Below are 12,975 nucleotides of genomic sequence, written 5' to 3' on the forward strand. Positions count from 1 at the left end.
TAAATTTAACTAATTCTGTTGGAGAGCGCAGTTTGTCGGAAACCTGCAATAGAAATTTTTCAGCTATAAAATGTGTTAATAAATAGGCACTTGGAGGCAAAATTCACTAAACTGACGGAAGGAATTTCATGTTAGCCTTCCAGAAGAGAAGAGACAAGTCCATGAATCTTGACCGAAAGCTCATTGATGTTAGCTTTTAGACATATATGTGCTGTGTTTTCTTTTCACGATAAGGCATGGTGAACAGTTCCTTCTACACGTATTAATTTTCTTCGCTGTTGGATTTATTGAACTTGATTATTCTACTGCCCAGCATGTCTCACAATAAAGAACACTTGGGCAGCTCTCCTCTCTTTGCGACTTCATGGAGGTGGATCAGCGTTTTCACACCACATGCTCCAGCCACAACCTCTCTCCTTCCACTTGCTGCCAGGTTCTCTGCCTATGTGCTTACCTTTTCAATTTGAGCTGTTTCTCCCCATTGTTTGGAAAGTGGGGAGCACTGTTCTCCCTCTCTTCTGACTTCCTTCTCCTCCCTGGGTCAATTAACCCCTCGGGGGTTAATCCTCTCTGAGCCTCCACTGCAGCATCTCCTCGCCCTCTCCTCTGTCCCTTGCAGGCATGGCAGAGCAGCCAGGAAAGCACAGAGTTAAATCCAAATCATGCTTTATTTGTAAGGCAGCTTTCTTAGTCTTGGCAGATGGTGAGTTGTGCCCAGCCTGTGTCTGTGTCCACTAGGTTCCAGGGCTGCGGGCAAGCAGGTAGGAACTCCTGCCCCCCAAGGCAGCCGCAACTCTAATGGGGGAAAGGTGGACCAGAAAACTCCCATGAAGAGCAGCGAGAAGTGAAGAGGAACTTGACCACTCGAGTCAGGGTAAGTCTGAGGGGAACACCTGCAAGACAAAGAGGGGAGGTTTGCAGGGCCACAAATCCCCTCCCTCCCACTGCCACAAAGTGGGTCATGAGTACTGTGGGGAAAGAAGGAGGACTTCTAATCATCCCACCTCCTTCCCAAGGTGACCAGGCGGACTCGGATGAGTTCCCTCTTCCCAGGGGGCAAATGGAACCCAGAGGGAGACGATTCTGCGTCAGACCTCTCAAGAAAGCTTCAGGCCGTAAGAAAAGGAAGCTGCAAAAGGCCTCGCCAAAGCGGCAGCAGACAGCCTACACTCCCAAAGCACACACAAAGGGTTAAAAAATCAAAAAAGGGGAAAACACAAAAGATACAGGAGATATGAGTCCTCTGATTCCTCTTTCTTCCCACTCCTCCACTGGGGAAAGTGAACTGTCTGATCCTGAATCTGAACAGGATGAGGAGAAAATACATCAACGGTGTGTTTTGGTGGTTGTTTTCAAGTTACGTGCAACAAGGTTTATTCCACATTTCAAATCCAACCTGAACAGGTTCCTGAGAGTAAACCCCAGAATACATTTCTTCCCTCAAAATCCTCCCCTGAGACTGCAGTACCCCTTCACTGTTCCTTTGAGGAAGTGATTAGGGATGAATGGAACAAGCCTGATAAGGGGAAGCGCACTGAGAAGAGTGAAATCAGATAATATTCAAGAACCAAAGGGGTCTGTTACTGAGTTACTGAAGGTGGATGCCGCTGTAACGTCATTGTCCGGGATATGGTTATTTCCTCAGAGTGGGAGTTCTACCTTAAGAAACCCACAGATAGAAAGATGGAGGCCATTCTCAAAAAGAACATTGAAGCCTCCTCTGCCATCCTCCAAGCATCTCTGGCAGGTACCTGCTTTGCAATAGCATCTCTGTCCAGACTGGAATATCTCAAAGCCTTTAAATACAGAGATGACCCTGAATTTGGTTCCATTTTAAAGAAACTCACCGTAGCATCAGCATTTGTAGCTGATTTCTGAATGGGCGCAAGGAGGTTCTCACCCTGATCCATGTTTTCCTGCTCAGGAGCCAGGTGCCAACTATGGCTACGTTCCTGGAAGGCAGGTGGACAATGTAAGCGGGTCCTATGTTCAGCCAAGTTTGCAGGCTCCCCCCTTTCTGGAGAAAAGCTGGAGAAGGCGGTGGCTGATAATGCGGCAAAATCCAAACAGACTCTCCCTGCCCCACTAAATGCCCACAGAAAAGAGTACAGACCAGATTTCAGATAGAGGCACTTTTCGTCTTCACGGAGATGCCAGCAAAGGGACAACAGATTCCTCAAGGGAAAACAGTGGATTTGAGATCTGGGGGGAAATCTAGTGGGACCTCCCCTCCCCACCAAAAATCTACTTTATGACAAAGATTGCATAGGCCTCCGCCCCAGAACTGAAGCTAACAGGCAGTTTCCCCCATCTCCTAGTCCATCTATTTCACTGTGCAAAAACAGACATGAGGGTATCAGAGCCATTCCTGACCTCAGAAGGCTCAACATGTGGATGAAGAAAATGAAGTTTTGGATGCAGACTCTGGCTTCTGTGGAGTCATCCCTGTCCTGGGGGGACTTCTTCAATAGATCTAGCCAATGCATATTGCCATATCCCCATCAGACTATGCCACTACAAACTTCTGAGGTTAGTTTAGGACAGGAAACATTATCAGTACCGAATGCTTCAGTTTGGCCTGCGCTTAGCCCCTAGGGTTTTACAAAGATGTTGGTAATGATAATAGTCAGACTCAGGTTGCAGGGAACCCACCCATCCTTTCCTGGGTGACATTCTTGGGAGGGTAGTTAGCTGAATATTGTGATTTTTGGTGTAAGGGACCATCACAAAAGCAAGCTTACCTGGTTGGCAAGATAGACCAGAGTACCGAAGGGGACTGTCTGTGACTCTATGTTAAGGCTGTTATACTGCTTGAGGAGTTTACATTTGATATTTGGTAAAATGTAAGTATAGAACACACCACCAGTGTGGAGTTTGTGCCCTAGTTTGTAACACTCTGCCCTGAGATTGGTACTCATGTTTGTGAGCTATTCAAGACAACTTGACAACCCCACGCAGTGCTCATTTTCTGCCTCCTGCTACTGCCTGAGCAGTACCATTTTTGACATCAGAGAATACTCAGCCACTCATCTCCCTTCAGTTTACTTGCATACTTGGGGAGAGTCACTATTGCCCTGGTTGTCACGGCAATGGCAGCCTTTAATAACTGATTTACCTCAAGCTATCATAACATTATTACAAAGAAGGGTCAGAGGAGGGGCTATAACAAAAGCAGATTGGGTTCTGATAAGCTCCTGCTGTGCTCTTTGGGGTTTGTAATGTGTAAGTGGGGAAGTTTCTTTTCAAAGGGTAATTGTTTCTTACTTTCCTTAGAAAGAGTTACACAAAAATAAAATACAAAATTACAGCTCTTTTTTATGTATATTATTTATATGCTGCGGTATGTCTTTCTGAATATCTACCTTTTTTTAAAAAGGGTGGGAAATTTATAGATATGAATCCTTACTCGGTTTTCTTGTTTCTTTTTTTTTTAATTGTGTATCATCTAGAAGTTGCAGTAAAACTGAAGGAAGTTGCATTAAAAACATGTTTTGCTTGAATACAGTTTAATTACTTTTAGAATATTTGTCAACATGGCCATGAGTGTTGAAATATGAAGGTTAACGTATACATTGAAGTCAACAAATGTTTAAATGCTTTATTATTTAAATAGCACATATATATAAATTATATTAAAATAAAGAAATTCACAAACTTCGTTTAATGTTAGTTAAGGTTGCTGTCATCAATAAACTAAATAATTAAAAAGTAGAACGGGGGTCGGCAACCTTTCAGAAGTGGTGTGCCGAGTCTTCATTTATTCACTCTAATTTAAGGTTTCGCGTGCAAGTAATACATTTTAACGTTTTTAGAAGGTCTCTTTCTATAAGTCTATAATATATAACTAAACTATTGTTGCATGTAAAGTAAATAAGGTTTTTAAAATGTTTAAGAAGTTAAGAAGCTTCATTTTAAATTAAATTAAAATGCAGAGCCCCCCGGACCGGTGACCAGGACCCGGGCAGTGTGAGTGCCACTGAAAATTAGCTTGCGTGCCGCCTTCAGCACATGTGCCATAGGTTGCCTACCCCTGAAGTAGAAAATACAAAGTTAAGGATTTTACAAGGATTAAAAGGTTGCAGAGATAAGCACATTAAAGTTAGAAAAAGCCAGAAAGAAGGTTGCCTGTTCAACTGTAATTCGGCCCTATGTATGTATGCATTATGATATAGCCTTTAATTACACGCAGAAGTGACTACCTGTAAAAAGTTGGTTGTAAGTGACTTGCCCAGAATCACATAGAAACTTAGTGGCAGAGGCAGAGAGAGAGTCTAAGTCTGCAGGGCAGTGTTCATCTGCCCTAACCATGAGATTCTTGGTTCTCTTCCTGCATTCACCTGCCTCATTCGCTAAAAACCTTCCAACTTCTGCAACAAATGAGAAGGGGGTCCAACAGACCCCCTCTGCACGACACAACACTGATTCATCCCCAGAGCAGATCCGTCGTGTGCACTGAATGAGCCAGGGCTCTCGTGTTTTAAAAAAAAAAATTGAAATTAAAGACTGTATCATAATGTATACACACTAGGCCTGAATTAAACCTGCATAGTCAACATTCATTGTGGCATTTTAGTGTGAGGGTATGTCTACACTGCGTTTAAAAATCCCTGGCTGGCCCATGACAGCTGACTCACGCTCACGAGGCTCAAGCTAAGGGCTGTTTAATTGTGGCGTAGACATTCAGGCTCGTGCTGGAGCCTGGGCTTTAGGACCCTGCGAGGTGGGAGGTTCCCAAAGCTCTGGCTGCAACCAGAGCCCAAACGTTGACACCCCTTAGCCCTAGCCAGCTGGTATCTATTTGCAGTGTAGAGTGTTAATCCTCAGTCTTCTATTTCCTTATTTTTACGGCTTTGAGTACTGATGCGAGCAACCTTAATTAATGTTAAATGATGATGTTGGTTTGTGGGGGGGGGGGGTTGGGGGGGGGGTTAATATCCCTCAAAGAATAGCTCCTATGAGTTATTAGACATGTTCCCTTTCACATACCTGAAATTACTTGGAACGTTTGATGTTTGCAGTGTTGTTATAGCCCTTTTGGATATTAGAGACAAGCCAGTGGAGGTGTTAACAGGCCACTTCATCTTGAATGGTCGCTTAGAATATGTTCTAACTATTTATGTTAAACATTTTGTTCCATTTTGTATTTGGCTGTGACACCCTGAGTACTTTTCCCAGACTATCAGGGTTGGAAGGGACCTCAAGAGGTCATCAAGTCCAATCTTCTGCTCAAAGCAGGACCAATCCCCAGACAGATTTTTGCCCTAGATCTCTAAATGGCCCCTCAAGGATTGAACTCACAACCCTGGGTTTAGCAGGCCAATGCTCAAACCACTGAGCTATCCCTCCCCCCGTGAAGAAGAGTTCGGTGTAGCATGAAAGCTTGGCTCTTTCACCAACAGAAGTTGATCCAATAAAATATATTACCTCATTTACTTTCTCTCTCAGAACATTTTATGCAGTTCTTGAGTATGGATTATGGGAAAACTCCAGATAATACAGTTTTAGGTATTTTACGGAACTCCTCAAAAGCGTGTGCAAATTATAACTCTCTGCAGGGGGAGCTAGAGAGCGGCATAAGCAAATTTGTCTTGCAGCAGGTAAGAACTCAACCTAAATTCTCCCATTTTACCTATAGAGAAAACCAAAGAGCTTCTGTTTCCACAAACCTGCTAGCCTTAGGGACATTATATATAGCTTTGTCCACACACACACACACACACACACACACATATATATATATATGTTCATACATCAAGCCTGCTATACTTGCAAAACAGTTTCCATCATAAATAGGGATTATGACCAAAATTTGAACTCTGGATGCCTAAATCCATACTAAGGCACCCAAATAGATGTGACCTGTTTTCAATGGATCCAAGCAGCACCCACTTCCTATTGAAGTCTTTGAGGTATGTTGTTTTATGTAACACAATATATGGCAAACAGGTTATGTACTGCCTATTATCAATTCCCATTATATATAAAATTAATGTAAAGAATCTTTCATTCAATTAGCAAAGTAAAAAATGATCAAGAAAATTTGAGGATCATTCTTATATTATTTTTTCACTATTACCAAAGTATTCATTAAACACTATTAGGTATGTAGTTTGTGTTGTACTTGAAATAAATGAATAATTTATTGTGAGATAATTGAGAGGTTTTTTGGAATGTTAAAGTTGGCTACAGAGAAACAGGTAGATAAATCACGATAATTTGCTTTAACTAGCTTCACTGAGTGCTCTTTTAACCTTAACAGTAATATACAGCTTTGCAGTTTATGCAAGAGAACATTACCAAAAACTTACCAGGATGCATGAGAACATGGAGAAGCTCTATCAAAATGTGATGGGATACTATGCCATTGATTTGAAAAAAGTTGTGGTGGAAGAATTCTTAACCGACTTGAATAACTTCAGGACAATGTTCTTGGTACAGTATATTTATTGATGTTAAAATTATTTTCCAGGAATGATTTGTTTAATAGTTCAAATATTGATGGGCTATTCAATAATTTTTTCTGTCTTCTTGAATGGTAACATACATTCATATCTGAAACCTTACTTTCTACGTCCCAGATTCTACAATGTAAATAAAAGGAAGTATTCATTCATTATCTTAAAATTCTCCGTACCTTCAGAAGGAAAAAACTGAACTATAATAAATTAAAACTGGGTCCTTGATTTAATATACAACATGCAGGAGGTTTGGGGGAGGGCGGCAGAAGGCAGAGAAGAGAGGAGTTTGAAATTCTTTACTTCTGTTCAGATAAAACTTCTCCTGTCTGACTCACTATAGAATACTTGCATGACCCAAGAACTACTTAATGCGAGCTGGGAATGGGTTACAGAAATCACATGAATCTGATGTGTATATTACAATTCACCAAAGACTATCACGTGAGGTCTCAAATGAAAGTTGTCACTCTGGTCCTTAACATTGTTGTGAAATATATGTAGAGATGATTTGCATATATACTGAAATTATATTTAAATGTCATACCAAGATAATAGTCACCAGCAACGGTGAAAAATAGGTTTTCCTTCTGTATCTTCGGGTATCTTTCTCAATAGGTAAATTAAACATTTTAAGGTCATACAATAGATGCCCATTTACATACAAAATCAACAGGAAAGAAGCACACAGAAATAAATGAGCTGCAGAGGTTATCCTGGCTGTGTGCAAACACAATGAACGTAGAGGGTGCTGTGCTGGCTGCTTCCCAAGGAAACACCAATCCTGGCCTTTGCATAAAATAGGCATAATTTTATCAGATTATAGACACTTCCTGAGGAACCTTGTTTTATTTTTCATGGTTTACTTGATTTTTAATATATTCTAAATGCCTAGTCTTTTGTTTTTGTTTTCTTAAGAGGTCTGCTCTTTGATATCCACAATTTTTTTTATTTAAGGATGAAAACGATTTTTAGAAACACTTTTAGCTGCTTAGATTAAAAAAATACATTAGGTGAGCCACTAAAATGTTGAACAAGATAACTTTTTTATCTTTTAATTTTATTATCTTTCATCTTTTAATGTAAATAATATTGCATATGCAGATGTTCAAAAAATAGGATGAAGGAGGTACATGAATGGGTATGAAGGAAGAAGATGATATTTTAACTCTTAGGGCATGATCTAGTTCACTAAATTTATCAGTAACTTTCCAGGCTGAAAAATCCTCCAGCAAAAGGGGAAAAAAATCCAAATTTGCAACTGACGAATCTCTGGAGGGAGGGTTTGTAGAAAACTTGTGAAAATAAGATGACTGTCTTCTCCTTTTCCTAGACCCTGACTTTTGAGGACATGGCAGTCCTTTTTCACCTACCTGGATTCTCTTAATCCAGATGCCATGGTGATTGGTGTTTCAAAGCATCTGTAAAAAAGATGCAGCACCTATCACCATGTAACATGGGTGGCAGTTGATCCACCATTGTATATTTGTCTGTGAAGAAGGAAATATGGTCAAGAAATTTTAGTTGGCTAAGTTATAAGATCTGACAAATGGAGTTATTAAAGGTCAGTTGCTGTTTCATTAACTGTAGGGGACACTCTAATGTTGTTTAAATGTAGTGTTAATAAAGGGAAACTAATTATGAAGATGTTATTGGATAATTACACCGTAACATATTTTAATATGGTAGTTAAATCAGCATGCAGTTTGAGATCAGATTTCTTGCTTTCTTTGCTTTGTTGGTGCGCAGTGTGTGGTAAAATGTTATAGATCTGTATAATTAAGAGGCATTAGACATGCTTACAATTAAAATCAATATCTGTGTATAATTCAATTTTACAAATGAAGAAAAGATAGGTTGTGAAAACTAGATTATTTTGAAAGCTTAAAACGTCTTCTATTTGGATTACTGAAATACCACTACCACCCTTTAAGTAGATCTATGTGTGGTAGACAAATCCAGAGAGTATAGTATATTCTCACTTGCTTTTACTTCAGCATGTTGATGTATTTGTTGTATTCAACAAACTTAAATTGGGCCAGTGTCAATGACTAAAAAGAAAACCTCACACTCTACATGATGAGTAATTTGTTATAATTTTCCACTGCACAATTGAAGAGAGAAAGAGATGCAATATCTATCTGTATACAGAACAATTATAAAAATAATCCTGGTAAAGTATTATTTTGTAACTCCCCCACATAACTTAATCACTAATTTATGTAGAATCCATTATAATTATATTAAAAATAACTTCTTAGTTGCCATTGTTTTCATACCTATTTTATGTTGTGCAAAGGAGGCTATCCTCTGGCCAGAAAGGGGTGAACATACTGCCATTTCTTAGTAACAGGGAAATGGCAGTTCTTCCTGGCAACTAAGGAAGGGACTTCAGATGTCAAAGTTAGTCCTTACAAATAGGCTAGCAAGTAGCACTGGATGTCTAGCCTGTAAATAGTCACTGTCATATTGGTTGGTTGCTTTTTTCATCTACAAATTTAGCAGAAATTAAATGAGTTAATATTTCAAGTTCTGCAGGTCATATTCCTTAATCCTTATATTTTTATATGTATACACTTGATCGTCATTTTGCATAAAATGATATAGTAACTGTCCTGCTTTTGGAAATTCCAGTCATCATAATATAGATTTTTGAAAGTGTTGTCCCTGAAATAATTTCTTGTATGGAATGATGAAGGGAATATTGTCTAGTGGTTAGAGTATATGAATAGGAATCAGGTGTTTTCAGCTATATTTGTAGTTCTGCCACTAAATCTCTCTGTGGCCTTGGACAATTTAGTTAACCTTATTGTGTTTCAGCTTTCTAGCTATAAAATGCTTCACTAGCTAACAGGAATATTACTAATTTTGTTTTAAAATTGCTTTGAGATCTTTCAGAGGGAAGATCTTCTAACAATGCAAAGTATTGTTTGACTAAATAGAATCAATAATCAGGGAAGAAAGCTTATGAGAGATTATGGTAGATTTGCTTTGAGCCTAACTCTACCATGATGAAAGTAATGTTTTCTTCTCTGCAATAACAGCTGTGAAATATAGACCAGCAAAAACTTTGTATATTGTAGACATTCTGATTAATCTGAACTTGTTTGGTTTGGTAATAGTTCTTGTGAGAAATCGTTTGCTTATTTCACAGGCAAGAGCAATCCAATCATAACTTTTCTATTTCCATGAGAACAATGTCAAAGTGGGAGTTTTTGTCAATTGATTTGCTCATGTTTTTTTCCTAACATTTGGGTATGTTTAGCAAATTGCCATTGATAGAATCATAGGACTGGAAGGGACCTTGAGAGGTCATGTAATCCAGTGCCCTACACTCATGGCAGGACTAAGTATTATCTAGACCAGAGGTTCTCAAACTGTGGTTCGTGGACCACCAGTGATTCGCAAGCTCCATTCAAATGGTCCACGGATAGTGCCCTCTAAGGCACACACCAGAGCGGCCACACGTAAAAAAATGAAGGGCCACCCACCTAATTAGTGGAGCCGTGCAGGCATGGCTCCACTAATTAGGTGCCTGGTCCCTGAAGAAGACACGCATGTAAGGTGAGGTGGTGGCCTTGGGGGGAATAAGGGGTAGGTGGGAGGGGGCACTGGGGTGAGAAGAGGGGGTGGGGGGCATTTGGGATGTGCCGGGCTGCGGTGGCCAGAGAGAGAAGGTCCTCCTTCCCAGCCTCAGCTCTGTGGCTGCTGTGGCGGGGGAGAGACCCCCCGCCTCCTTCCCAGCCCCAGTTCAGGGGCTGCTGCGGTGGGGGGGGGAGAGACCCCCCTCCTTCCCAGCCCCAGCTCGGGGGCTGCTGCGGCGGGGGAGGGAGGGCACATCCATCGCAGTAGAAAGGTAAGACTACTGATATTAAAATATGAGTTGTGTGCTTTTATTTGTAGAAAAAAAAAGTTAATTATTATAAAGTTTTTTTAATATAGTGCTTTTATCCAAAGCGCTTTACAATAGTTAGCTAACGGTACAAACAACATTTAGAAAGATCATTAAGTGGTCCGCCGAGACCCTCAGCAATTTTCAAGTGGTCTGCAGGGAAAAAAAAGTTTGAGAACCACTGATCTAGACCATCCCTGACAGGTGTTTGTCTAACCTGCTCTTAAAAATCTTCAATGATGGAGATTCCACAACCTCCCTAGGTAATTTATTCCAGTGCTTAACCACCCTGTCAGTTAGGAAGTTTTTCTTAATGTCCAACCTAAACCTCCCTTGCTACAATTTAAGAACATTGCTTCTTGTCCTATCCTCAGAGGATAAGAAAAACATTTTATGTACCGGAAAACTTGTCATGTCCACTCAGTCTTCTCTTTTCCAGACTAAACAAACCCAATTTTTTCGATCTTCCCTCATAGTGTTATGCTTATAAGAAGCACACGGAATCTTTTTCAAGGGGATAAAGCAATACATCGCGTTTATTGAGAGTACAATTTAAGCATTAAAATCGGCATATGCTTCCATTCTCTCACACACACACGCACGCATACACGCGCGCGCACACACACACACACACCAAAAGGTTCTGCATCTGGATCTTATAGTTATCAGTCCTTAGTATTGCTCGGTCAGTTCCAGTGGCGAGCTGAAACTGCACACGAGGGAGGGGGATGGAGCCTGGTCTCTATCGGACACGTCCGAAGCTCTGGGGTTGATGGCAGAACAAACCCCAAGTCTCATGGCAATACACCCCTCTTTTATAGTAATAAGTTCCCATACAAGTCTGTGGACCTTGCTGTGTCTCACTGGAGCTGTTAATCAGAAGGTATTCAAGATTGCTCCTAATCATCATCATTTTGGGTTGTTACCAGGAATATCCGCAGCTGTTTCTTATCTCGTCCCTCTGGCTCCCCTCCTTATCTTGTCCTTGGGACATATGTCTTTGCTTTAAGGTTGTCAATCTGCCATCCGGGTGATTCTGATAATAAGGTTGATGCCTCTCAACTCCTCCATTCCCCTCTCGACCATCCGGCCCATCAGTACTGGCGCCTCCTGTCTCTTCTCTGTTCATCAGCATGCCATACATTCTTTACTCTCTCACAAAACGGTAATAAATTTCAAAGACAAGAATTACAGCCATAACACTTCTATCCATCTAAGAACAATCATTAACACAATCAGCAGAGAATAAACCCAGAACAATGTCTTCTTACTAATTCAAAGCTAGCAAAATAAGCAAAATGGAGTACAATTTACTCAAGACAATTTCTCCCCATTAGGCTTTTGGCCTATAATAGGTCATGTTTTATGGAGCTTTAATCATTTTTGTTGTTCTTCTCTGGACTTTCTCCTATTTGTCTACATCTTTCCTGAAATGTGGCACCCAGAACTGGACACAGTACTCAACAACTGAGTTTGCTAAAGACTGCCTTCTTGAAATTCATTGTCTTTATTTTGCTGTTCTGCCTCCTACCATTCCTTAGAATCATGAACTCTACCATTTCATGATCACTTTCACCCAAGCTACCTTCCACTTTCAAATTCTCAACCAGTTCCTCCCTATTTGACAAAATCAAATCTAGAACAGCCTCTCCCCTTCTGAAATAAAAAAAAATTGTCTCCAGTACATTCCAATAACTTGGTGGATAATCTGTGCCCTGCTGTGTTATTTTCCCAACAGATGTCTTAGTAGTTGAAGTCCCCCATCACCACCAAGGGCTGGTCTACACCCAGCCGCTAGTTCGGCGGCTGGGGATCGAAGTTCTGGGTTCGACTTATCGCGTCTGGTCTGGACGCGATAAGTCAAACCAGGAAGTGCTCGCCGTCGACTGCGGTACTCCAGCTCAGCGAGAGGAGTACCGCAGAGTCGACGGGGGAGCCTGCCTGTCGCGTGTGGACCGCGTCTGAACCGCGGTAAGTTCGAACTAAGGTATGTCGAATTCAGCTACGTTATTAACGTAGCTGAATTTGCGTACCTTAGTTCGACTTGGGGGGTTAGTGTAGACCAAGCCCAAGTCCTGTGCTTTGGATGATTTTGTTAGTTGTTTAAAAAAAGCCTCATCCACCTCTTCTTCCTGGTTTGGTGGTCTATAGTGAACCCCTTACCATGACATCACCCTTGTTTTTTACTCCTTTTATCCTTACCCAGAGACTTTCAACAAGTCTGTCTACTATTTCCATCTCAACCTTAGTCCAATTGGATACATTTTTAATATATAAGGCAACACCTCCTCCCTTTTTTCCCTGCCTGTCCTTCCTGAGCAAGCTGTACCCTTCTATACCAATATTCCAGTCATGGGTATTATCCCACCGAGTCTCTCTGATGCCAACTATGTCATAGTTATGTTTATTTACTAACATTTTGAGTTCTTCCTGCTTATTCTCCGTACTTCTCTCATTAGTATACATCAGTGTTTTTCAAAGTTCGGGTTGTGAACCGAATTGGCAGGGAGGTGAATCTTTAGTAGATATTATGTAATGGGAAGTGTTTTTAAAAAAACATTAGGATGAATGGTAGCTTTTTTCTGTTGTTCTTCATGTGTGATGGTTTGTTTTTCGTGAGTGACTGAA

At 40.7% G+C, this 12,975-nt stretch overlaps 1 protein-coding gene across 1 annotated transcript in view; it reads left to right on the top strand.

Annotated features, from left to right (window-relative positions):
• The window catches only part of DIAPH3 (diaphanous related formin 3), a 437,750-nt gene that overhangs the window by 279,937 nt on the left and 144,838 nt on the right, over positions 1-12,975 (top strand). The window contains exon 18 of the mRNA XM_065400973.1: positions 6,268-6,432. Within this exon, the coding sequence (XP_065257045.1) occupies positions 6,268-6,432 (165 nt within the window). The remainder of the gene's footprint in view (positions 1-6,267; positions 6,433-12,975) is intronic.

The sequence above is a fragment of the Emys orbicularis genome, chromosome 1 (genome assembly GCF_028017835.1).
Source record: "Emys orbicularis isolate rEmyOrb1 chromosome 1, rEmyOrb1.hap1, whole genome shotgun sequence".
Classification (NCBI taxonomy): Eukaryota; Metazoa; Chordata; order Testudines; family Emydidae; genus Emys; species Emys orbicularis.